Source organism: Neolamprologus brichardi, chromosome 17 (assembly GCF_056152115.1).
Source record: "Neolamprologus brichardi isolate AB-2024 chromosome 17, ASM5615211v1, whole genome shotgun sequence".
Taxonomy (NCBI): domain Eukaryota; kingdom Metazoa; phylum Chordata; class Actinopteri; order Cichliformes; family Cichlidae; genus Neolamprologus; species Neolamprologus brichardi.
The window spans coordinates 12,091,625-12,115,335 of NC_142120.1; the positions used below are offsets into that span (position 1 = coordinate 12,091,625).

Below are 23,711 nucleotides of genomic sequence, written 5' to 3' on the forward strand. Positions count from 1 at the left end.
TTATGAGCTGGAGCAGTGACTGCACTGAGGAGTACATATTTTGTTATGAGGTGTAAGATTGATGGCAGGTAGGAAACAAACAAATCTTTTTTGTAATGAACAAAGACATGAGAGCCAGGTAAGCTGCTCTTGGATACATTTCCACAAGGACAAATTTCCAAATTTACTAACGTTATACATAAAAGCCTTTATTTCTCCTGAGTTTATTGCTGGATCTTCATTCCCTCTGCTTCAGCTCTTTCAATGTGTTGCCCGTGGTACCAAGTTAATTTCTATTCAGAGCATAACAGTGAAATAACTCTTCAGACACACAATAAAGAAAAAAAATCAAAAACAAAATAACCCTACAATATCTAGGTGCTAACCTGTGTGATGCACGCTCCTGTAAATGCTACAATGACAGCCACCACATTGACCGTTAGCTGAAACTGAAGGAACTTGGAGATGCTGTCATAGACGTTTCGACCCCACATGACAGCTTTAACGATGCTGGAAAAGTTGTCATCAGTCAGAATGATGTCAGATGCCTCCTTAGCAACATCTGTTCCAGCAATGCCCTGGAGACAACAAGATGATCATTAAGAATCTGTTCCATCTATCCACCAGATATTTAACAAGATGATTAAGTGGCCTAAATTCTGACTTCTTTCTAGTTGACTGCCAGAGTTACCATGGGATACTGAGCAAGATGTTGATGTTAAGAATGACCCAATTTATATTTATGATTAAACCTTATTTAAGAAATTATACACAAGTAACTTACCATGGCGAAACCAACATCTGCTTTTTTCAAGGCAGGACCATCATTCGTACCATCTCCTGTCACTGCTACTACTTGTCTCTGTTCTGCCACTGTGCTATCAATAATACCTAGAACAGAAAAATGTCAAAATTTAAAATAAAACCGTTACAGCCTAAAAAAGAAAAAAGAAAAGGCCAGCAGCAAAAGAAGAAAACAAACAAACACATTAGTTCACTTTTTCCATTTTTACCCATACCAGAGAAACATAACTACCTTTGACTAAGGTGTGTTTGTCTGTGGGGGAAGAGCGAGCCAATACTCGAAGTTTGGGCCAGATCTTGTCAATGCGTTCTTGTTCAATCTAGAAACATGAGACAAAACCCTAATAGAATCCAAACAGCACATCTGCAACAGTCTCTGAGGTACACTATTTTGCTGTGGCCCACCTCTCCCTTTTCATTGCGTATCCTGCGATTGAACTCTTTTCCCTCCAGGCAGAGGAAGTCATCTCCAGGCTGTAGGATGCCACACTTGGTGGCGATGGCTCGAGCTGTGTTGATATTGTCCCCAGTCACCATCCGCACGGTGATGCCAGCACGCTGGCATTTCCTGATAGCATCTGGAACCTGAAGGGAAGCACAAAAAGCACAGGAAAAAGAAATATCATTAGGGATTATCAATCTAAGTGTTCAACTAAATTTTATATATATATATATCTGGGATTTTAAGCACTAAAAAAACAAAACAAACAAACACTGGTTCATTTTTTTTACGAAGGGGCTCATTATTTCCAAACCTCATTCCAGCACACCTGTCCAGTACATAAAATGGCAGAAAGCCAACTAAATGAGCGACAGTGAAGCATCTAGCAAGCAAATGACCTAACTTTTTCAGGCAAGGATTATACTCCCTCACCAACACCCACAAACAGCTGCAAACACCACAGAAGCATAGTTGTGCTTTCTTGTCTACTTGTAGGATGCAATGTACAGATGGCGCCTTTGAGGTGTAGAAGTTGCCTGGATACGTTTGCATGCAAACTAGAAAGTACTCTGACATCTGCACCGAGTCTCAGGTACACCCTGATGACAAACATTTATGTCACTCAGATCCTAGAAAACCCTTGTGTACATACAGATACGGAAATTATAAAATTGATATAACAAATGGGTCGTCCTGGAGTAAGCGCTCCCTATATAGAAATATTTTTTTTTGCTTTGCTTAAAAAGTGAGTGTGCCCAACAGTCCAGTAGATGAATAAAGCTGACAACTGACAAATAAAGCTCTTCTACATGTGCTTGTTAAATGCTCAAAAAACTTAAACCAACAGCTTTAATCACTTTATTTTTGGAAGCTAGATTCACCTCAACTAGTATAGACCACTAAATTAGGTCTATTGTTTTTACTGTTTACATTCACCCATCATTTATTTTGTGTTGCTTTCAAACCACCTGAAATGGAGTCATTGATGTGTCTGAGTTTAGTTAAAATAGTTGGTCCACAAATTGAGTGCAAACTCTGCAAACAGCAGTTTCCATAAAACTGTCAGCCAACTAGAATTGACGTATTCTAATGTTTGATCTAATTATGGTTTCTTAATGATAGACACATCATAGTGTCACCAATTCCAGCAATCTGCCAGTACCAGCAGTGTGGCCGTTTCTCCTTCATACATGTTTGGACAACAATCATTCTAAATACTTCTTTTTGAGCGCAACCTTGCAACTAGTGAAGTTGTTCAATGTGCCACATCAAACAATGGGTTCTGACTCAAAGCCAAAAGACGGACCTTCAAATGAAGTGCAGATAAATACTCTACCTTTGTAGACAGCTTTCTTACTAGCAATCAAACAAGTGAAACTGTTTGTGGATGAACTCACTAACATTAGTGTAGCCACTAACCTCTGGTCTAACAGGATCTTCAATGCCAACCACACAGACGCAGGTTAGTCCAGTGAGGATATCATTTTCATTGTCCCAGTCAGGCTCCCCATCAGAAGCAGGAAAATCTCTGTATCCAAGGCAGATTGTTCTCAAGCCCTCCGAGGCCATGGGCTCGATCACTTTCTTAACCATGTCATCTCTGTCCCGTGGGCGGAACACCTTTGGCTCACCATTAGCTGTCAAGATTTTATAGCACCTGAAATGTGTAAAGACAACACATTAAATCATAAATGTAAAGGAAAACAAAGAAAAAGAACGTGTAGGAGGGCGAAACATCCAAAGACGAAAGCCATTAATGGCTTGGAGTTAAGAAACATGAATAAAGACGGAGATAGGTACAGACGCATAAATGCAAAAAACGTCATTTAGATTTGATAAAAGGGTAAGAGAAGAGGAGAAGACAAAGCATTTGAATGGTGAGCTGCAGCAGTAAGAAGTCACACTAAGCCCTCTGTGGGTTAAAAAGAAGCCTGCTTGGTTAAGAGGCTTACAGAGCTGTTACCGGCTCATTTTCTCAGTGCCTGTTTTTAAGTCACAACGTAAGGGGCTTGGGTGGGATGCACTTGAACTTCTTAGCTGCTTAAGCCATTACACATATCATTTACAGCAAAGTCTGGCCAGCCGAATGAGTACAAAAAAAAGAGCTATGGAACAACCTTTCATTTAGCTGATCAGACATCCATGATTTCATGCTTCTTCAGTAAAGAAATCATAGAGGAATTATTATCTAAGAGGATAATATTAAACCATACAATTCCCCAGCCAAAAAAACAACAAAACAAATCATACAAAAGCAGAACATGTGAACGAACATGAAAAATGAAAATGTCTCTTACTTTTTTAGGAGAATTTCTGAGGCTCCTTTGCTGAACATACGGTAGCTGCCGTCAGCCATCTTTAACACAGTGCTCATAGACTTGCGAACTGAGTTGAAAGTGTAGACCTTGTAGAGTTTCTCTTCAGGAATCTCGTTGCGGATAGCCTGGTAGTCGCGTTTTAACTCAGTAGAAAAGCCGAGCAAGGCACATTCGGTCTTGTTACCCACCTGTCGTGGCAGACCCCCTTCTTTCTCTGGAGGCTAAAAGAAAAAAAAGAAAGAAGAAAAATGTGAAGACAAAGTTAATGTGCTACACAGTCAATTTTAGAGGTACGCTGCTTTTTACAAGCATACCATGATTTTAGTAGTGTAGGCGCAGTTGACTGCAATGCCCAGAATCAGGATGTCTAAAGTGGAGGAGGGGACGTTCTCTGGTTCAGGGACCTTCTTGTAGTGCTTTTCAGCGATGTAGGCCTGCACCACAGTCATGCGGTTCATGGTGAGTGTACCAGTCTTGTCAGAACAGATGGCAGTAGCATTTCCCATAGTCTCACAGGCATCCAAGTGACGCACCAGATTGTTATCCTTCATCATTTTCTGTGGGAAGATAAAAAAAAAAAAAAAGAAAGTCTGACAACACTGAAAGCTATATTTTCTATAATGAAAACATTTTATTTTTGTTTCATGAAATAAATGTGGTGAGATTTTACCACTGAATGACTAACTCCTTGATTAACTAAAGCCCTATGTTGGCTAAATAATACCCTAAAGCCAAGTAATGATCCCCTTTCCTCAAGTTGTTAACCAGATCTTAGCAACTTGATCTTCTAGTTTTAATAGGCTAAAGTGTAAGGTGGTTAGTTCGTGCACAGGTCACTTGGCTAGGAGTCTCACCTTAACAGAATACGCTAAGGAGATTGTTACAGCAAGTGGCAGGCCTTCGGGAACAGCGACCACAAGAACAGTGACACCAATGATGAAGAACTTCACAAAAAATTGAATGTAAACAGGTGTGCACTGCTTAACCCAGGATAGATTCTGGATCCAGAAGGTATCCACTACAAACAGCACCACCAGGATAATAACAGTGATGGCTGACATAACCAGACCTAGAGGCAAAACATGAGAGAAAAGAAAGATTTTAAGTTATATTACTATCAGGACACATTTAGCGGTATATTGCTTATAGTGGGTGTAATTGTGATTATACAATATAAACAGTTGGAGACATACAACCAAAAAAAAGTTGGAGTGAACACAAGGGCATGAGAGTACAAGCACATAAAATGTTTTACAATCTACAGCACTCAGCTGTGCCAGAAACGAGTGATTTTGACTGACTCACCTGCTTTTCCAATCTGTACTGCTAGTTTGGTCAGTTTTCCCTGGAGAACAGACTTCTCTTTCTTTGGCAGGTTGGCTTTCTTCTTCTCCTCTGCATCTGCTCCTTCGTCACTGTTCAGAGGCTGCATTTCCATTGCAGCACCATCCTGGGCTTTAGCTGCAGCAGAGAAAACAAGACAAGGTTGTTAAAAATGGCCTGGCTATTCTGCACTGGCCATTACTGGTGCCGAGTGTTTTAAACAATTATATAAAGGAATACTGTGTTAAATTCATTTAAGAAAGACTCTAGGATTTATGGAAAAAGCAACGACTGAAATGAAAGTATGCTGATTTGTCAGTTATGATTTGTCAGTTATGAACACAGAGTATTCATTCACGATCAGGTGCCATGTCAAGCCTACATTTGAATATTTGCTTCCAATTTGCAAGACCAGAAATAAAAACTGTATTCTACAGCTGTGGGTGAATAAGGTTGATACAGGTCAAATAAACGTATTCATCTCTCTGGTAATATTAGAAAACTCGAGAACAGTTTTTATATTTCGGGTCTATAGCATATAATCTAGCTCAACAACAGGCCTGGACTAGATTTCCTCCGCCCCTCATAAAATATCTGTTTATCTGACTTTACAGGTAACAAGTCAGAGCAAGTTGATTGAAACGGGATCACAAAAATTGCTGTATGATGAGAATATTTAGAATATGTAGAGCACTGTATCACAAGTTATCTGATTAAATAAAATCACTCAAAATTATAGCATGCTTTGTTGCTTCCCTGTTATCCCAGGAACTGTGGAAATGTCACTGTAATTATGTTTGTGAGCTGACGGCACAGAAGTTAGTTGAAAGATTTTGAATTAATTACCATACTACCGCCAAGAGGTTTAAAGAACAGGTTACCTAGCTAGTGACAGATCTATTTGAGGTATCTCCTACTCTTCCTCCTTCTGCAGGTAAATTCCCATAAACCTCTCTTCCCAATCTCCCTCAGGACCACTTTCTGTTCCTGCAGAACTAATGGGAATACCAAACCCACATCTAACTAGGTAACCTTGGACACACAAAGCCTCTAATGCCAAAAGGAGGAGAAGAGGCAGCTGGCAGGCCAGCAGGGGCTGGTCTCTGTCATGTCACGCACCATGATAAAATCATTAGCTTTCCTGGGCACTGACGCTATGGCAGTTCCTGCAGGACAACTGAAATATTCTCTTAACATTTTGAAGTCTTAAACAAAGTACACAATTCTTTTAAAGCATGGGGAGCCCTTGTCCAATTTGGGGATACTAAAGGCTCTATTTATGGTACAATAGTATGGACAATAGCACGGTATTGTGTGTGAATGCATGCAGCAGGAAGCAAGAGCACTGGGCTACTGCAGCTGCTGTGGACTGTGGCTTGCTCTGCACTTACATGGTCGGTGTAATCTCAGTCTAAAGGATTACTGCTGATTCCTGGCAGGCAGAGGGAATCTGTGCACAAGGGACCAGCGCCAGGGTTGTGGTCACAGACCCAAGCACTACTGATCATAGTGTCCCAGCAGAACAAGGCTGGCTCGCTGGCTGAGTTACCACTAAAGAGTCTCATTATCATTGTTATCGGTCTGAAATTGCACCAGTGCAAGTCTCAGAGTTTGACTCTGAATAGTTCAGTCTGGGACATCAATAGAAATCAAATTGAGGGGGGCCTGAGGGAGAGTCAGAGAGAGATGGGTGGGAAAGCAGATGTTCTGGCCCCAGAATTGTTGCATGGCTTTAATCTCCTCATCACTAATCGCTATAACTGGATTCAGTAGCACCTGCTGCTCGAAGCGCAATGTGCCAGGGAAGGACGAGAAAAGAAGAGAGAGAGACAGACAGGAGGACCAGACAGTACAATGGAGAGCCAAGAACAGCCCGTACTAAGTATATGGTGACATAGGGCCATGCAAAAATATGTAATTCCTCATTACTTGCATGAAATTATGGTGGCCAATTATTAACAGACTGGGGCTGTAACCTACCCTCGGGACTGTTAAATGGGGAGGGACCCACTGATGAAGCTAAAGGCTAATACCTAAATGTAGGCACTAAGCTGTAAGGCAATTACATGTGGTTAAGCACGTCAGTCTGTGTGTGGGCAAGTTACTCACCTTTCTTTCGATTTTCTACAGAACCATCCTGCTTCTTATCTGTGGAAGAATGCAACACAGAGTTAGGGACATAATAGGCACAGTGAAAATCCAGACTGTTTTTTTAAGGATTAAATAAACTAATTAATCGTATAAGAAAATACTGATAAATGTCTCTTTATACAGTAATTAGACCAATCATTCTTCAAATTACTGATTTAAATGAGGAGAACTCTACCATCATACATAAGATGAGCTACAAATAGCCGATTTGGTTGGCAGAAAATAAGTCATCTACTGTGACCCTCTGACAACTTCTAAAAGTTGTTTTATATAAACAAAGGTCAAATCAGTGCTTTTTGCATTCATACAAACCCTGCTATAACTACATTTTTCTGCAGATTATAAAACTAATGGTAAAGACAATGCTCTTTGTGTGTCTGTGTGTGTATGTGTTTGTGCTGAGTTTATAAGGGTAACAAGCAGAGGAGCATACTAACTTTTTTTCTGTTTCTTCTTCTCTTCCTTCTCCTTTTTCTTTTCCTCTTCCTCATCATCATCCTCTTCCCCGCCTCCGAGTAAAGTGAAGATAATTCCAGTTTGAGAGTTGACACCCACAGCAGTGACCAACATTTTCCCTGAGCCTTCCATTACATGGGTGCCTTTGAACAGAAGAAGGAAAACAAAGTGTCAGTAAAGGAATCAGGAAACAGTACCTAGGATAAATGCCCTGCTCTTTGTTTCACTGTTTCCCTATAACTTCTTTCAGGTTTCTGTTTAGACACTGGTGGCAGCTCCGTCCCTGCCGATCCTTATTTGTTCCTTTGAATGTTTCATTTTGGTTCAGTGAAAATTTTGTGCTAGATTCCTTTGTTGAGAAGGTGGCTTAGCCAGGCTTTCAAGCAGTATGATGATATACACACGAGAAACTAAATGCAGGTTTTCAATTGCAGGCAATAAATACAAATGAATAGTGCACTTGAAAGTACAGAAAGAATAAGTCACTACTGCAGATACACTGCAAACCTTTAATCAACAGCCTTTAATCAAAAGCCAATTGTTAGTCTGTGTGAAATAATGGAATTCTGAGAGGCTGTAACAGTGTTGCATCTCTGGCTCTTCATTCCTCTCAAGACACGATTTAAATAAAAAATAAAAAAAACCTCACAGAAACATCAAATATAAAAAAAAAAAACACGACAAGCTAAAGCCGGAGTAAAGGAGCGAGACCCACGAGGCTCTGACAACCGAGGAGTGGAAAGCATTTAAAGGTTCCTGTGTTAATTAGAAGATGCTTTTCTTTCATTCGTGAGAAGGGATACGGGCCGTGCTAAGGGAAATCAAAGAGCAGTAGCGAGGCAGCGCATAAAAACACAAACACACAAACACACATGACTCCTGTGCCTTGGAGGTGTGCCAGGAGAGAGCCAGATGAACTAAACAAAAGTGTTTCTCCCTACACACGTTTTTCGTGACAAAGCCATAAACTGTATTTAAAAAGGGCGTTGGGGACATAGGATGGACAGAGAAAAAAAAATTGCTGGAAATGTTAAATGGCTGATAACTTCCTGCACTGAGAGGCAAGATCAGGAGCCAATTCAGTTTCAAACATGTTTTCAACAGAACACAAGATTCATGCTGAGCTGAATACTAACAAATATCTGACGGTCAATTATTTTCAATTTGTGGATTATAACAGTTTATTTATGAAGATCCAGATGATCACCTGTTCTTACTGATTTCAATAAAATTTTGGATCATTTATTCAGTGCAATGAGTATTCCAGAAATTTTCTTTTAAAAGCAGTTCAATATATTGGACAACATAATCTATAAAACCTCTGAAAATCCAGTCCTTCCCAGTACGAACCAGTAAAAGGAGAAGGTTTTAGGTTCATGTTACCTGATAACAGCATTGGATCTTTTTCTATTGTTTTCTTGACGTGGTCAGACTCCCCTGTGAGTGAGCTTTCATCGATCTTCAGATCATTGCCTTGGATGAAGACTCCGTCAGCAGGCAAGAGGTCACCTGAAACATTACAAAGCCAAACAAGCCTTTAATTTGGAGAAACAACATCTTAGTAACAGTTTAAATTTATGCCTTAATCACAGGCTCTCAAAGATTCTATGACTAAGTGAGTCATGTGAAACACTTTAGTGCTCGTCTCTTCAGAGGTTAGTGGTTATGTCAGTAATGTTCTTTTTACTGGTTTATGGATTTAAATCATTAGTGAGCTGGCTGTTGCGTTCCTCCCACGACCAGGAAAGTTAAACTTGAAAAGAAATATTCGTCTTAATCTGTGATGCACTAAAACTAAAACCTTGAACCAAGGATGACCTAATGTGCAGTACTGTTTTCTTAATGGCCCATATAATAAACATCTTAATAAAACATAGGTTGCACAATATCTCGACATTCTTAACAGATTGACTTTTTTTAACCATCAAAAAAATGTTTAACTGAGCTCTTACCATATTTTACTTGTGCAATGTCCCCAACCACAATCTCCGCCACAGGAATTTGAATAACTTGTCCTCCACGGACAACAGTAAATTTCTGTTCCTGCTCAATGCGGCTCTGGAGGCCTCTAAATTGCTTTTCTTTACTCCAGTCATTGAATGCTGTTACCAGCACCACACAGATAACTGACAGAAGAATGGCGGCACCCTCGATCCACCCGGCCTCTGCCTCATTTTCATCCCCACCACCACCAGCAGCTTTTCCACAGTCTGAAGGAGGATGGGGAAAAAAACATTAACATACAAAGCATGGCTCTGAGAAAAATAAATGCCATCACATCATTACATGTCACTGCAAGTATCACTAAATATATTTAACAAGAGACATAATTAAGACTTCAAACATAAGTAATATCTAGAAAAAGAAGATAAAACAAATGTAACGAATGGTTTCTTACTTTCCCTCTCTGCATCTGGAGGTTTATAAAAAGAAAGGCCTAGTGAAACTATGGCTGCCACTTCAAGGATAATCAGCGTGACATCCTGTAGTGCCTCCCACACTAACTGTAAGAACGTTTTAGGCTTTTTGGGAGGTATAAGATTTTCCCCAAACACTGTTTTCCGCTTCTCAATATCTGCAGGCTGTCCGCTTAGACCTAGGTAGGCAAAGACAGATACAAAAAGAAAAAACTGCAGTTAATTCATAAAATGTTAGTTTTAAACCCATCAGGGAATTTCACACAAAACAAGAAATATTTATTCACATCAGAAAAAAAGAAAAGAAAGAGAAGGCCTTAATTATGTGTCACAAAATTGGAGCACAGATGGGTGAGTTGCTGCAGTTCACAGGGGGGGAGCGTGTCTCACTGAAGTAAGAGTCAGCGAGCTGTGCTCTCATCAGCAGGCCTCCAAAAGCATAATTTCCAAAAGGATTCAGCATTTCTGACAGGACACTGTGGAGGACACAATGCCTGCAAACAATGACACACATTCTGTGGGTATGTCAAACATTTTCACCTCTTTCAGACACGCCAGGGAATGTGAAAACTATGGTCAAATCTAATCCCCCAAAACTGCTGTTTTCAACACAATGACCAACTGACTAGGGGTTGAATCAGCTATGGACTCACAGGTGCCTATACTCACACACTACTGTCACGTTATGGAGTCATCTCTCTGATACATTACACGTCTGGCTGGCCTAAGACCCAGTCATCCATGTGTACAGAGAAGGAGCTTTCTGCAGCAACCCATTCAAATGCCTCAACATTCAAGGCAGAGTCAAATATTCAAAAGGGCCTTCGCACATTTGATGATGCATGACAGTTTTTCAGTTCTATTCATGCTAGCTGTGTGTGGGTGAGGGTGCAGACTGGATGGAGAGAGAGTGTGTGTGTGTTTACGGGAAAGAGATGGAGCAGGACTGAGGGCTGGGGAGGAGTGACTGTGTGAAACTGCTACTGACAGGCAGATGGGGGTGGGTGGGGGTGGTCGGGGGTGAGGGTGTAAAAGACCGAGACTATTAAAGAGTGGAGATTCTGATGGCTAAACGGAAGCTGTGCTGGCAGTATCAGCGTATTAACAGGGGAAAGGATCAGCAGGGCCAGTGCATGGAGAGAAAGAGGAAACGACAGAAAAACAGACAAGCAGACCAGAGGCATAATAAAAACCACGACACCGCCTTGGAAACTGAGTACAGTGACAAGAGCACAGACAATAAGATACATTGTTCTTCTGATAGCTAGACAATCCATCTCATGCTGTAGGCACAGACAGTTCAAACTGCTGATTCTGATGGGGTTTTCTTTTTTATTAATATTGGAGAGGTCAAAACTCCAGCAACACTTTTTGTGTTTAGAACGTCATTGTCAGGCCAACACTTTTTTGTGTGTGAACACCGAGACTAACTACTGTTTCAACAATAATGTTCTATACACTCATGTGTTCCTGGAATTCTCCATTTAGATTTTACCCCCTCCCTATTTTGTTTTGCTTATCCAATTCGGGGGTGTAAGGCAACTGGAGCCTAAGCCAGCTCTCATAAGGTGAGGGGCAGAGTACACACTGGGCAAGTAGCAGTCTGTTGCAGGGCGAACACAGACAGAAAGACAACTTTTTACACTTACATTCACACCTACCAATTAACCTAACTCCATACATGTGTTTGGACCACGAAAGGAACCTGAATACCTGGAGAGCAGTGCAAACTCCAGACCCTTGTTGGGCCCTGGGTGAAAGAACAATCAATGGACGTGTCATTTGTGGTCATTTCATAACCAAATGTCTGTTAAATTAAGAATTTAATCTCTGTAGACTCTTCTCTGGAAGAGTTTGGAAATACTTTGGATTTATTGCAAGTGATGTTGTGAGTGTTTTACTCACATCCATCATGCAGGTACAAAGACCTGACCTTAAATTTTGCTTCTAGGAAATGTACTCTGATCAGGGAATAAACACCTTATTTAAATGAAGACTTTTTAAATAACAGATATGTATCATGACATAAAAGTGATACATTGTGTTGATTTCATTTTCCATTACGTTATGGTAGTCCCACCAATTCTAGATTTCACCAATAATCTAGAATACATCTAATGCCAATAAAGTAGCATATAAAATATCAGAAAACGGAGCTAACATTAACACCAAATCCCAAAGTAAATGCTTTTTCCTGTTAAAATGTAAACCTTGATATTTGTTTTGTGTGTGTCAGTTTGCTAACTGATGATATAATTGGTCTCTAAAAACATTTCTAAAAAAAGGCTTCAATTAAATACATTTACAGTTGATTTGTGTTTTATCCTTGCCAATTCATTATAATCAGTGAATATAGTAGGATAATGGTTGGGCTAAACTTTACTCCTGAATAAATTACTTAAATAAATAACTACAATAAAAAATGATGACTTCAGTGAACTGCTTCATAAAATTCCAAATTGTTTCCATTGATTTCAGATGTGAGTTAATTAAAAGAGGGTCTTGCTGTTTTTTTCTCATTCCTACTCACCAAGCAGGTCAATAAAAACTTGTGTAAAGAAAATAATCCTGTATTACTAGTTAAATGGTTAATTGACATTACAACCTAACACATACTTTTCTAAAAGAGGTGAGAAGAATGACTCACCAGCAAGACAACACATTAAAAAAATAGTGACTGGGTTTATCCAGCAAAGCTGACTGTTGCTGCTCCGTGGCTGTCTCTCACCATCTCCTTTAATTCTCTGTGCCTCTAATTAAAACACGCTGACAGCTAATACCCCACTCAACTTTACACCAAATTTTCCCTTCGTATTATAGCAATAAATACAAGTGACAGAAGCCGATCAAGGTGTCATCTCTCCATTTGATTCACAAACAGAAAATAGGTTGGCCTTGGCCTCTTGCATCATTTTAGCCCCAGTGTGTCAAGCAGCTAATCATTAACCATTTAATTTGGATGCTTGTGCAAGCTGACCCATCTGAGTACTGTCATTTTCAGTCATCAGTAAGAGGTCAAGGTAAACATTTACCCTGGGTCTGTCACAATTAAATGAGATGGGAACCACAACTAAGCATCATTGACTCAACAAACTAAGCCTGAGAAAAGTTTTTATGCACACAATCAAGAAAAGAGGACTTGTGATTGTTCCCTGTACGACCTTTTGTAGATTAATTTGCTAAGGAGGTGAATCAAACCTGGTGAACTGTTTTACTGTGAGTAAAATGTATATAAGATTCTTTATGTTGCTAAAAGGTTAACCATCAACCTATTTACGTTAATATAATATGAAGCACATCTGAGTCCAATTAGGATAACTGGATTATGGGATTTCCATCACCTCTGCTTAAGTTAAGCCCCATCCACATTTAACGTGCTTCATCATGATGATTAGTTGGTGGCTGACATTCCCGACTAGTTGAGCAGGTAACCACCTTGTCAAATTAATTAGCAGTTTTATGCATTCTCAAGGATGAGAAAAGTAATCGAGACCTTAAATGGTATTTTACCTGTTAATATAATATAATAATATTGTATGTATAATAGTTAATATAACCTACTATGGTAAGTTCACTTTAGAGTTTAGTTGACGGTGACAGGTAGTTTGCAAATGAAACAAGAGGAGTAATCAAGATAGTTGAGATTACAATACTGACCGAAACAATTAAACTTCATGAATAGTCATGTTAAACACCATACACTGATTGATTTTTTTTTATGTCTTTTTTTTTTTTTTTTTAACCAATGATTCCTTCAAGTTTAAATAAAAACACAAAAGTAAAAATAATTATAAATGATAAATAAAGAGTCAGGCCCTAAATAGGGGATTTTTTTTTTTTTTTTAAATGTCAAGCCTTTCTCACAAGAGAAGCCATTCATCCCTGCCGGCCTGCTTCCACTTTGGGATGTCTACGGGTGCAAGGGAGCCCCAGGTGGCAGCAAGTTTGTGTGCCTCAGGAGCCATAGGGAGAGCAACAAGCAGCCAGAGCTGACAGCCAGCTGTCGCACGCCGTGGAAAGATGAGCGGGTGAGAGAACCAGAGTGATCTGGACATAAAGGTCCTGCCTTTTTCTCCAAATTAGATTAATCTCAGGAAACCTTGTGAGTTTTACTTCCTGTAGATAGAGCTTGTTGACCGAAGGCCTACTTTTAGCCATGGGGCTTACGGGGGCAATAAAGAAAAGGAGTGCATTTCAGCTATAATATATACTGACAGACTAAACCTCATCAATCTTCAAACTTTAATCTCAGTTTCTTGACTGCATGCCCTCTACCATTACACTGATGCAATCTAGCAACAGAAAGAGCTAAACATCTGTTAAACCACCATCTTTATGGCAGCTCTTGCAACAGCAGGTGTCTCCAGGACCGCAGTGCTCTGTGACAGCAAGTAACACCAGTTACAGGTACAGTGTAAATTTGCAGAGATAATCTTTTGTGTGAATCTAAAGTCCACTTCACACTCTTCAACAGACAAAAACCTATTTCCACTTCTTGTAATTTTACACGCCTCTTTCTCTTATAAAAAACACTACAATAAGGTTGTTTATAACAGCCCTCATAACTATCATTTTAACAATTTCTTCCAAAAGCCTTTTCAGAGAAAATTATGAGAGGATTTTAGGTGTTGCTGCATGTAAGAATTTATCTGCTCTAAGACAGCATTGATTAATAAACTGAGCATTGAGACTATCAAGGGATATCATCATCCAATTTCTGCCCTAAAAAATAGAAATCTGTGGTATTACATGTTGATCAAAGTACCATCATGCACACCTTTAGTAACTAAAGCAAAACAGGAAAATAATTGTGCTCATGTATCAGTTTTCAAGCCAGAAATGACTACATGTGTATCAGCACACTTCCTAATTTCTCGCTGAACTGAACCAAACCAAGCCTGAGAGCTGTTATAACCACTCCCAGGCAAAACGCTTCAGCATATCACTTTGAATTTAGACACGAAGACAAGATATGCAGGCTTCCTGAATTACAAAGAGAAAGACTACGACTTAACAGTCCGAACCTTGACACTGAATAAGGGGGCTTCCTGTTCAAAATGACAGATACAAATAGGCTGTCAGATTTTATAAATTAGATCAACTGGATGCATACCCTGGGACCCAAGTATCAGACAATGTGAAAATAGCAATGAACAAGGGATAACTGTGAGGATTACTGCCAATAATACTGATTTAAAGTGGCCATGACAATTTGATGAGTCTCAATATGCAAAGAAAATAAGCTACTTGGTTTGGAGAAGAAAAAAAAAATGCAGTGGTTTTAGCAACTGTTATATACTGTGGCATGATATCACCTACACCCATTACTGCAGCTCAACACCTTCTTGCCCCAACTGTAATAACTTCCATCTCTAAGCGAAGATGACATCACTATATGTTTTTTTTAGGCTTGACTAAGTCCCCACAAATACCAAAGAGAACAATAGCACCATTTTCACAAGCTGAAGGGCTGCTGTGAGCATTTAGCATATTTTAAAGCATATACAAGACAGAGTTTCCTTTGAAACGTTATTGCTGACTATGATATCTAATTATGCTATCAGTGTGGGGGAAAAAAGAAACCGAAGCAAAAACGAAATGGGAGGAAGTAAAGCATGATGTACAAGTGAAACCAGTTCAGACAGCTACGTGTATTAGCGAGATCGCTCCCTTCAACTCTCTCAGTAAGAAAATATTTTAGCACACACACTAAAACACTTGCCATCTAAAAAGACATCAACCCTTTCTAGCTTAAATGCCTCCACTTCTTTTTTCAGTACACTACAGTACGGTGACAAATGGGTTAAGGGTTAAAACTTGTCAAAAAACATTTTTCGTGCATTGTCTGAATAAGCTTTTGGCAGTTCTCACTGTCACAATTGAGAAAGCATAATTACATCTTTTTAAACTCACAGCACTGGCATGTTAATTATCAAAATCAATCTGAATCAGTGAATTGAAATCCAACTGAATAGGGAGCTCTCTGGTGGTCTATTAAGACTTATGTACAGACATGAAAAATAGCAGTCGTACTGCCACGATAAATTACATTTAGCCTCATGCAAATGGAGCTGGCTTTAAAGTCTTAGATTATGCAAACTAGTTAAAGCAGAGCAAGACATTAGTGCACATTCCTAACAGCTACATTTACTCAAACTTCTTTGGATGAAAAGAGCTTGGGAAGTGGAGGATTAGCAGAGGATTGGGTTCAGAGGTTCAAATAATGCCCACCCAACTAATTAGAAATCCCTTTTCAATTGTCAGGATCCTGTAATCTTAAATGATGGCTCAATTTCCAAAGCCAGGGACAAATGTGCTGATTGAAACAGTGGGTGTATACCAAGTGGAATGTGGATGTAGTCAAGCTCATCAGTACAGTCTTGTTTAAAAAAATAAATAACTAAAAACCAAAAAAAAAACCCTGCCACTTTAGCCCAATCGTTTTCAGACTGAAAAACAAGTAACTTGCTTTCAGTCTGAAAATCTTAAAAGCATTTTAAAAACAAGACCGTTGATATGCTAGACACCAATGAAGGCAAAACAAAAGAAAAAAAAAAAAAGGATCTGAAATGAAGGCTTAATAATGTAAACATGTCCCTAATATTCAGCTAACTTATCTGTTCATTTATTAATATACAAATCAATATAGTGATAGGACTTCTTTGTGATTTATAAGGAACAATGCAAAGCTAAGGGGCCTCAACTAACCACATTCTCTCCTTTTTACAGCATACACTCAGCTGAGCAGAGGGGGAGGACAATTTACACAACAACCAATGTCACTCATGCTGAAAATATGACAGGACTCCATATTCACCAACATTACACAGCCACATGCATGTTTAGACAACTTGTGCTCCCTCAGCAGCTAAATTCCTATTCAGCAATTTTTCATTATAGTTTAGACAATGGCCCATTGCTTTTAGTAAATCTAAAGGGAGTTAGACAAACTGCACCGTGCACAAATGGCATGCGCAGTATTATCCAAAAGAAAAAAAAAAGAAAGTTTAAGGATTAAAGTAAGTTAATGGTACTTGCTCAAATAACAGTTGCTTTGCAGTTTTGTAAATGCTTGTATTTACCATTCTTTTGGTTTACTGAAGCTCAGGAGACTTTTACCTTGCACCGAGTGACTGCATACAAAGGACTGTTACAGTGAATATGTGGTGCCATTTTAATCTGGGATCAAACTGAAAATCCCCACAAATAAAGAGTTCAGTCAAGGTCATACTGGTGATTAGGCAGACTGTCTATAAAGGGAAACAGACAGAAGTAGCACGGGAAAAAAAGAAAGAAAAGATAGGCGCCATCAAAAGCAACCTACTTGGGTTTCACTATACCCTAAATGGAATTTTTTCCCCAATTCTTCTAATTAATAGCTTATGAATTTAATATTGAAGAAGACAGTCACAAAAGAGAAATTCACTGCTTTACTACCGAGCCTTACAGAGTCCTGTTTTGTCCTCCACATGTGGGACATTTACCTGCCTGCAGACTGGTACTGTGCCCAAGCAAACAGCTGGTCTGTCTGAAACCTACACACATAGTCAGAGAGGTGAAAAGGGAGAAAAGGAGGGTGTGTGGGACATATCCACAGGCCTTGAAATAGAGCAGGACTGGCCCAGGTCAGAGCCAGTCTGCCTGGCCACCTGTCTGGTTTGTGAAAGCTTCCAAGGAAGTCATGTCAAGGCAATCAATAATGTGGATGACACACCTCCTAAACTATGTGTGCACCACATTGTCATTCCCAAAACTAAAACTGTCATGCTGTAAATGATCAAACTCAAATCATGTTGAGTAAAAGTGTTACTATACCATCTATTGGTGATGTTTTTAACCGGTTGCAGAGTCCTTGAATATCCCCATAATATTCCGCAATTTTGGTTACTGCCTCAGCGCTCCTCAGTTCCATTAACCCACGTAGTTCTTTTAGTGTGCAGCCAAACTCTCCATCATGGTTGGCCTCCACTATGGAGTTCTTCACCCCACTGTACGAGTTGTTCGCCATCTTCTTACTGCCTCCCCAGTCTATTGCAAAGTGTTGCTGCTTTGACTTGACAGCAGGGGTTTAAAAAAGACCCAAAAAAAAGGGCTGTCCTGGAAATTCTTAAATCCTCAAGAGTGTGAACACAGTGACAGTTCCCATAAACAGCCAACAGGCCCTTCACAGGCAGCTGGAGTCATATGCCAGGTAGAAGGGATATTATGAAACAAGCCATTTCCCTGGGAGAGCTGAGTTCCTATTCTTTCATGGTGACTGAGGATCACCCACAGAGCCAGAGATCACCATGCATCCAGATCTGGAAGAGAAGAGCAAACACACAAAAAGAAATTTGTCAATATTCACACCAAAATGGGCCATTACATGAAGAGGGGGGTTAAAATTCATTTACTGACATAGCGCTTATGCTAATTAATATCTGGCCAGGAAAACATTTCATTTTCAGTATATAACCTACCAAGCTGGAGGCAGCTGAGACAAGTAGCTACATTATTAGCAGAACTGCCTCTAATCAATTGGCAAGAGATTCTGATTAGTTTTACTTAAGTTGCAATAAAATAATTTTGCCATCAAGATAAAACTCTTGACTAGTAATGAGCACCCTTTTTCTTGGTTAAAGCTTCTTGAGCATTATGTACTGGTTATCTACTGTTAACAGAGCTTCAGCACGCTTTTACACATTTTTCTTGCCTCTTGCATGAGTTGGACTTGAATGATGCATAAAGTGATTAAAAACAGAACATATTCAAACAATAACAAAATAATAACCATGTTAAACAATGTTAAAGCCAGAGCATGACAGTTCAACCAACTAACAGACCTCATGGACAAGCACAATAAACCACAAGACCATTTTCTACCTGCTTTTTAGTTACAATTCAAATTTCTTCAAGTTTCTGTTTTTCCTATTAATATAAACTGTTCCTCATCTGATAAATAAGGATGTTGCCTGCTGTACAGATTGTGAAAGGCAATTTTTTAAATTATGATAAATAATAATAGGCTTTGTTGTTGGTCTTCTACCTTATCTGTATTAATAAATAAACAGCAGACCCTGATAAAACATAAAGTCACTGTGTCAAATACAAATGTTGTTGAAAAGACACTACAAAGTGCATATCAAATCTTGAAGCCAGCACATCGGAAGATCTCTCTATAATGGCCATAGCTTCAAGGTGGAGCAAAAAAAGATTAGTGCAATTAAACCAGGTGTTTACCTTAAGTTTATTGCTTTGCACTTGAACGTATGCTCTGCGTAGTCAGCCCATTCTCCCCTGTCATTTTATACAGAAACGCTTGTTGGCAAGCTTTTACTGCACTTACAGTAAATTATTGGGTTACGTTTGACTTCAGTAATGTTATCTTAACTTCTTTACAGAGAGCAGAGGACACAGTGAACACATACACACATACTCTAAAACCAGGGACAGATGAGAGAAAATGGATAGCAAAACAGTACAAACTCTTACACCCTGCTGTAATAAATAAGTGCACAAAAATCAGTTAACACTTTTTACTTCTTGGGATAGGAGCATAAAGCCCCTTGTCTTTAAAGTCATTCCAGCCAAATTTGTACAATTAAGATTTCACAGAGACGTGTTGTAAACAAAATGGGATTACTTCAATATTTTATCAAAATCAACACAGCCTTTGATCAACACATTCTAATCAGTCTATACTTGAGTCCAAGTGAACATTTAGGGAAGAATTCCTGGGCTCATAGAATCATACATGAGGACAAAGTGAATACATAATAAGATCTTGCTTGCAATACCAGAAATCCTGCTACTGTGTTGTAAGCCTGAACATAAACACCACTTTAACATGATGAGAGTGATGTGAAACAGGCCTTCTGATTCATATGAGTAAGAAGTCTCATGGACCTGATAAATCTTTTTTAAAAAATAGGTTTTTACAGGCACAGCATGGACCTAATGTATGATGTTTTAGTCCTGTTTTCTAAATCTACTTTTCCCAGATATTTAATTAATAATGAAAATCTTAAAACAAACAAATCCACATGAAAATAGATATTTTAAGTTAAACTGGGCATGTCCTTGACCCCATGCAGTTTGCTTACAGGCCACAGATAGGAGCAGTATATGCCACAATAACCTTGTTCAACCTGAATGTTAAACACTTCCTTGTGCTAGTTTTTAGCTTTCAGCCCAATCCTCATATTTTAATCAGAAGAGAACAATTTGACCTGAATAAAAAGTCTTCTGGGCTGGATTCTTGACTTTTTAACTAACACGATTCAAAAAGTCTGGAGAAATGGGATCAAATCCAATCAAGTCTGCTCCTCAACTGGCTACCCACAGGGATGCACACTCTTGCGCTCATTATTTACCCTGCACACAAATGTGTGTTAGAGCAGGTATGAAAACAGGACCATTTTAAACTATGTGAATAACTCTGTTATTGTTAGTCAGCTTCAGGATAATGGGATCAGCTACGGCCCAGTACTTGATGATTTTGTTAAAGGTATAATGAGTCTTCAATTAAATGTAACTAAAACAAAATATATGATCACCGATTTTAGAAAGTGCACTCATACACAAGAGATTACGTCCATTATGAGTGAGGGAATGTGCTTAATCATAGAAATATCTCAGAACAATTATTGATTCAAAGCGAAACTTTGAAGCAAACTGAAGCAGTGTGCAAAAACCTAAACTCCACAATGATACAACCATAATGATTTCATTTAATCATATTCTCACTGAATTCATTTTCTTCTTGTCCTTGGTGTCAGGTCTAAGACATTTATCTGTAAAGAACAGAAACTCTTTCAAACAAATTGCCAGACCACCTGACAAACTAACTTATGAGCCACTGTTTGAGAGAAAGGTTTCTAGCCCCAACAACACAGTTTAAAAACTGCTTCACTGCAGCAGCTTTCACTTAGATGAACAAATCCATGGCTTTACAATCCTATGCCAGGTGAATTCATTATTAATATGTTTTTATTAATTTCTTTAGTGTTTTGTATTACGCTTATCTGTTGTCTCTGTTTGTATTGAATATGTGCGTGCAAGGATGGATGACTCACTACTGCAGACCAAATCAACCTACGGGTATAAATAAAGTAACTTGAACCTGAACCTGCTACCCTTGAATATGACTACTACACTAAAAGAAGTATAATTTAAATAACTTTAGACTTCAAGTTCAGTCTGCCTGATGAAGAGCTTCTAATACAACATTACAGTCAAATCTTTTCAACTAAACACCCCCATTTATTCTAGACTACATCGGTCCCCTTGCCATTTCAACATAAAGTCTCTCACAATTAAATTAAAAAACAAACAAAAAACAAATCACAGTCATAAAGCCCCTGGCTTCCCTGCTGTGTGACTCCTGGGGTGCCGTAGTGTACAAGGGCCAACTGACTGATTGCCCTAGGAAAAGCCTTTTGTTTAATCTAATTAAGACTATCTGTTGCATGAGGGACCTCCATGGTGCTCTACATGGGAGAGTCCATTCTAATGAGAGGCTGCTGTCCATTCAGTGTTAATCAGACTAACACAATGTGGCTCATTCACGTCGACCAGGTTGATACGAATATGTCTTGGAGAAGCTCGGATGAGAAAGCAACCTCCTAATAAAACTACAGAGGCTGAAGCATAGCAAGTGTACATCTGTTTTAGGAAAGGTTTGATTTCATTGATTTCTTCATTTCAGAAGGAACAAAACTGGATTTATGGCTGAGATTTAACACGATGGGCCCAGTTTCTATATGAAATCACTACTATACTAAAAGCCATGTCAAACTAATCTTGCATTGCACAAGGAATCTGGACCCAGCCATCTGATCCATTAGGAAAGGCACCAGTGGGGGTACACGGGAACATTAAGCCATGTCTGGAAATAACACTGGGGATACTTTACTTGCTTTTTCTCACTTTCTACATTTCAAACAGTAACACAAATCACATTTGAAAGGAAACTTTTCATTTGTCTTTACAGCAAACAGGAACTCCAAATGAATGTCAAACTCAAGAAAGCGTTTGAACTCTAAACTGGGTAAATGTAGCCTTTATTATTGCTCAGTGCACAAATGGATACTTGAAGCTTATTCCATTGAGATTCTTGGAAACTATTCTGTCACATGTCGACTCTATTTGAAGCCATCTGCCATGGAAAACGGGACCAAATTTATTATTTATTACACGGTATAATTGCCAGGCCGGGTGTGCTGCCGAGGTGGAAGACATTGTGGAAATCCCTATTGTGAGAAGGAAATGCACCTTTGCATGATTTGTGCTGTCCAGAGATTTAGGTTCTTCATTCCTGATGTGGCATTTTCATTTTCATTTCATTTTTATTCTTGAGTATCCTGATTTTATAATCACAATGTACTCTGGCAAAATACACAGACATGAACACACACCCCAAACTCAAAGTGCAAGACTCTATAGTGTTGTCAAACAATATATAAATTTATATATTAAAAAAGGTGACATTGTATTTCAGCAATAGCCATTCCAAGCAAATGATGCACATATTTTAATCCCAGGAATTTCTGTCAAGAAACTGGGTTCCTTATGGCTGCTGGCTGTCTGTGTTTCCACTGTCGTCTAAACACTGATGGCTCTTTTTACAGACCATTAATAAAATAAAACTTCACAACAAACTGATTCACTCCCTTCCTGTATGTGGTACTAATGGAGATCAGTAGAAATGTTAGAAAAGCAGCATTCCCACCCGTTAGTTTCCTTCACCTCTGAAAAATACTAGCCAAGAGCAAGAAGCAAGTCATTTGTTGTTGTTTTATTGCAGGGATGAAATTATTTCCTATGTAGTAAATGCAGCTGGATACAGGATAGTTTTGGGATTCTTTGTACCAGAGCAAGTCCACAAATCCCACCAACCTGACACAGGTGAATTTCAGGGTAGACCATCTTGTACCCTAAAGAAAGCATGTGACTTTCTAAATTTGTTAATGGCCTCAAAAGTACTTGCATTAAGTGGCAGGACTTTAACGTACTTCGAGCACCATATGGACTATTCAAGACAAGCCTGTAATTTTCAGTGTAATTCACTGCACCTCCCACCCCATGTCTTACTATAACATTCACACCCCCTAACCCAACATGCAGCAACAATGCCAAGATGAAAGAAGTCCCAACATTTGCTGCCCTGGGTCAGTTTCGGGTTGCAGTGCAGCTCACATGTTACAACAGTGGAAAATGATTGTGATTGGATCTCCAAGCCAACAGCTGGGATGGTATGGCTGAATGACAGAGGCCAGAGTTAACCCTTTCCAAACTTCAGTAGCAGACCGATAACTCAGGGTGGATGTGTGCTGGTTTAACCCAAGAATTACAGACATGCACATCACAAGGCTATTCAAAACTACAACACAATGAATCCCCTACAAAGAAGATTGCAGCAATTGGGAACAAGTAGACAGGACAATAGTGATGGATGTGTCATAAATATACTTATGTCTTTGTTTCCATGTTAAGGAAACCCTCTGGCAATTTGAATACCATTATGTGCCAACAACTTGATGCAAGTCAAGGATAGCAATTCTAGGGATCCCTCTGCAATGGAGCTGCCTAATGCGAGAGGTGATATTTTTAGCTTCCCCTAGACTGTCCCCTCCCCCCACTGCTAGCCATTGCCGAACTGGGTCAGGCCATGTAAATGTGGAGGGTACAAAGCAGAGACACCCAGCCATCCTTGTACTGCGTGGCTTGCAGCTGAGAGTGCTACTTCATCCCACCGACTGGAACCTCTACGTAGCTCTCAAACGCTGTCAGGCTGCCAGTTCATGAGAACGCACAGTCAGTGGTGTCACCGTCAACACGCTT

General features: G+C 39.3%; 1 protein-coding gene across 5 annotated transcripts in view; it reads right to left on the minus strand.

The window, feature by feature from the left end:
* atp2b1a (ATPase plasma membrane Ca2+ transporting 1a) overlaps positions 1-23,711 on the minus strand; it is a 39,617-nt gene that overhangs the window by 10,414 nt on the left and 5,492 nt on the right. For all 5 annotated transcript variants that reach the window (XM_087830722.1, XM_087830724.1, XM_087830723.1 and 2 more), the window contains exons 2-16: positions 17,706-18,190; positions 9,872-10,069; positions 9,426-9,683; positions 8,857-8,982; positions 7,455-7,616; positions 6,976-7,014; positions 4,849-5,004; positions 4,398-4,612; positions 3,858-4,100; positions 3,523-3,764; positions 2,645-2,882; positions 1,189-1,368; positions 1,016-1,103; positions 764-870; positions 366-557 (exon numbers count right to left, since the gene is read on the minus strand). In XM_087830722.1, coding sequence (XP_087686848.1) covers positions 366-557; positions 764-870; positions 1,016-1,103; positions 1,189-1,368; positions 2,645-2,882; positions 3,523-3,764; positions 3,858-4,100; positions 4,398-4,612; positions 4,849-5,004; positions 6,976-7,014; positions 7,455-7,616; positions 8,857-8,982; positions 9,426-9,683; positions 9,872-10,069; positions 17,706-17,898 — 2,637 coding nt within the window. In that variant the 5' untranslated portion in view covers positions 17,899-18,190. The remainder of the gene's footprint in view (positions 1-365; positions 558-763; positions 871-1,015; positions 1,104-1,188; positions 1,369-2,644; positions 2,883-3,522; positions 3,765-3,857; positions 4,101-4,397; positions 4,613-4,848; positions 5,005-6,975; positions 7,015-7,454; positions 7,617-8,856; positions 8,983-9,425; positions 9,684-9,871; positions 10,070-17,705; positions 18,191-23,711) is intronic.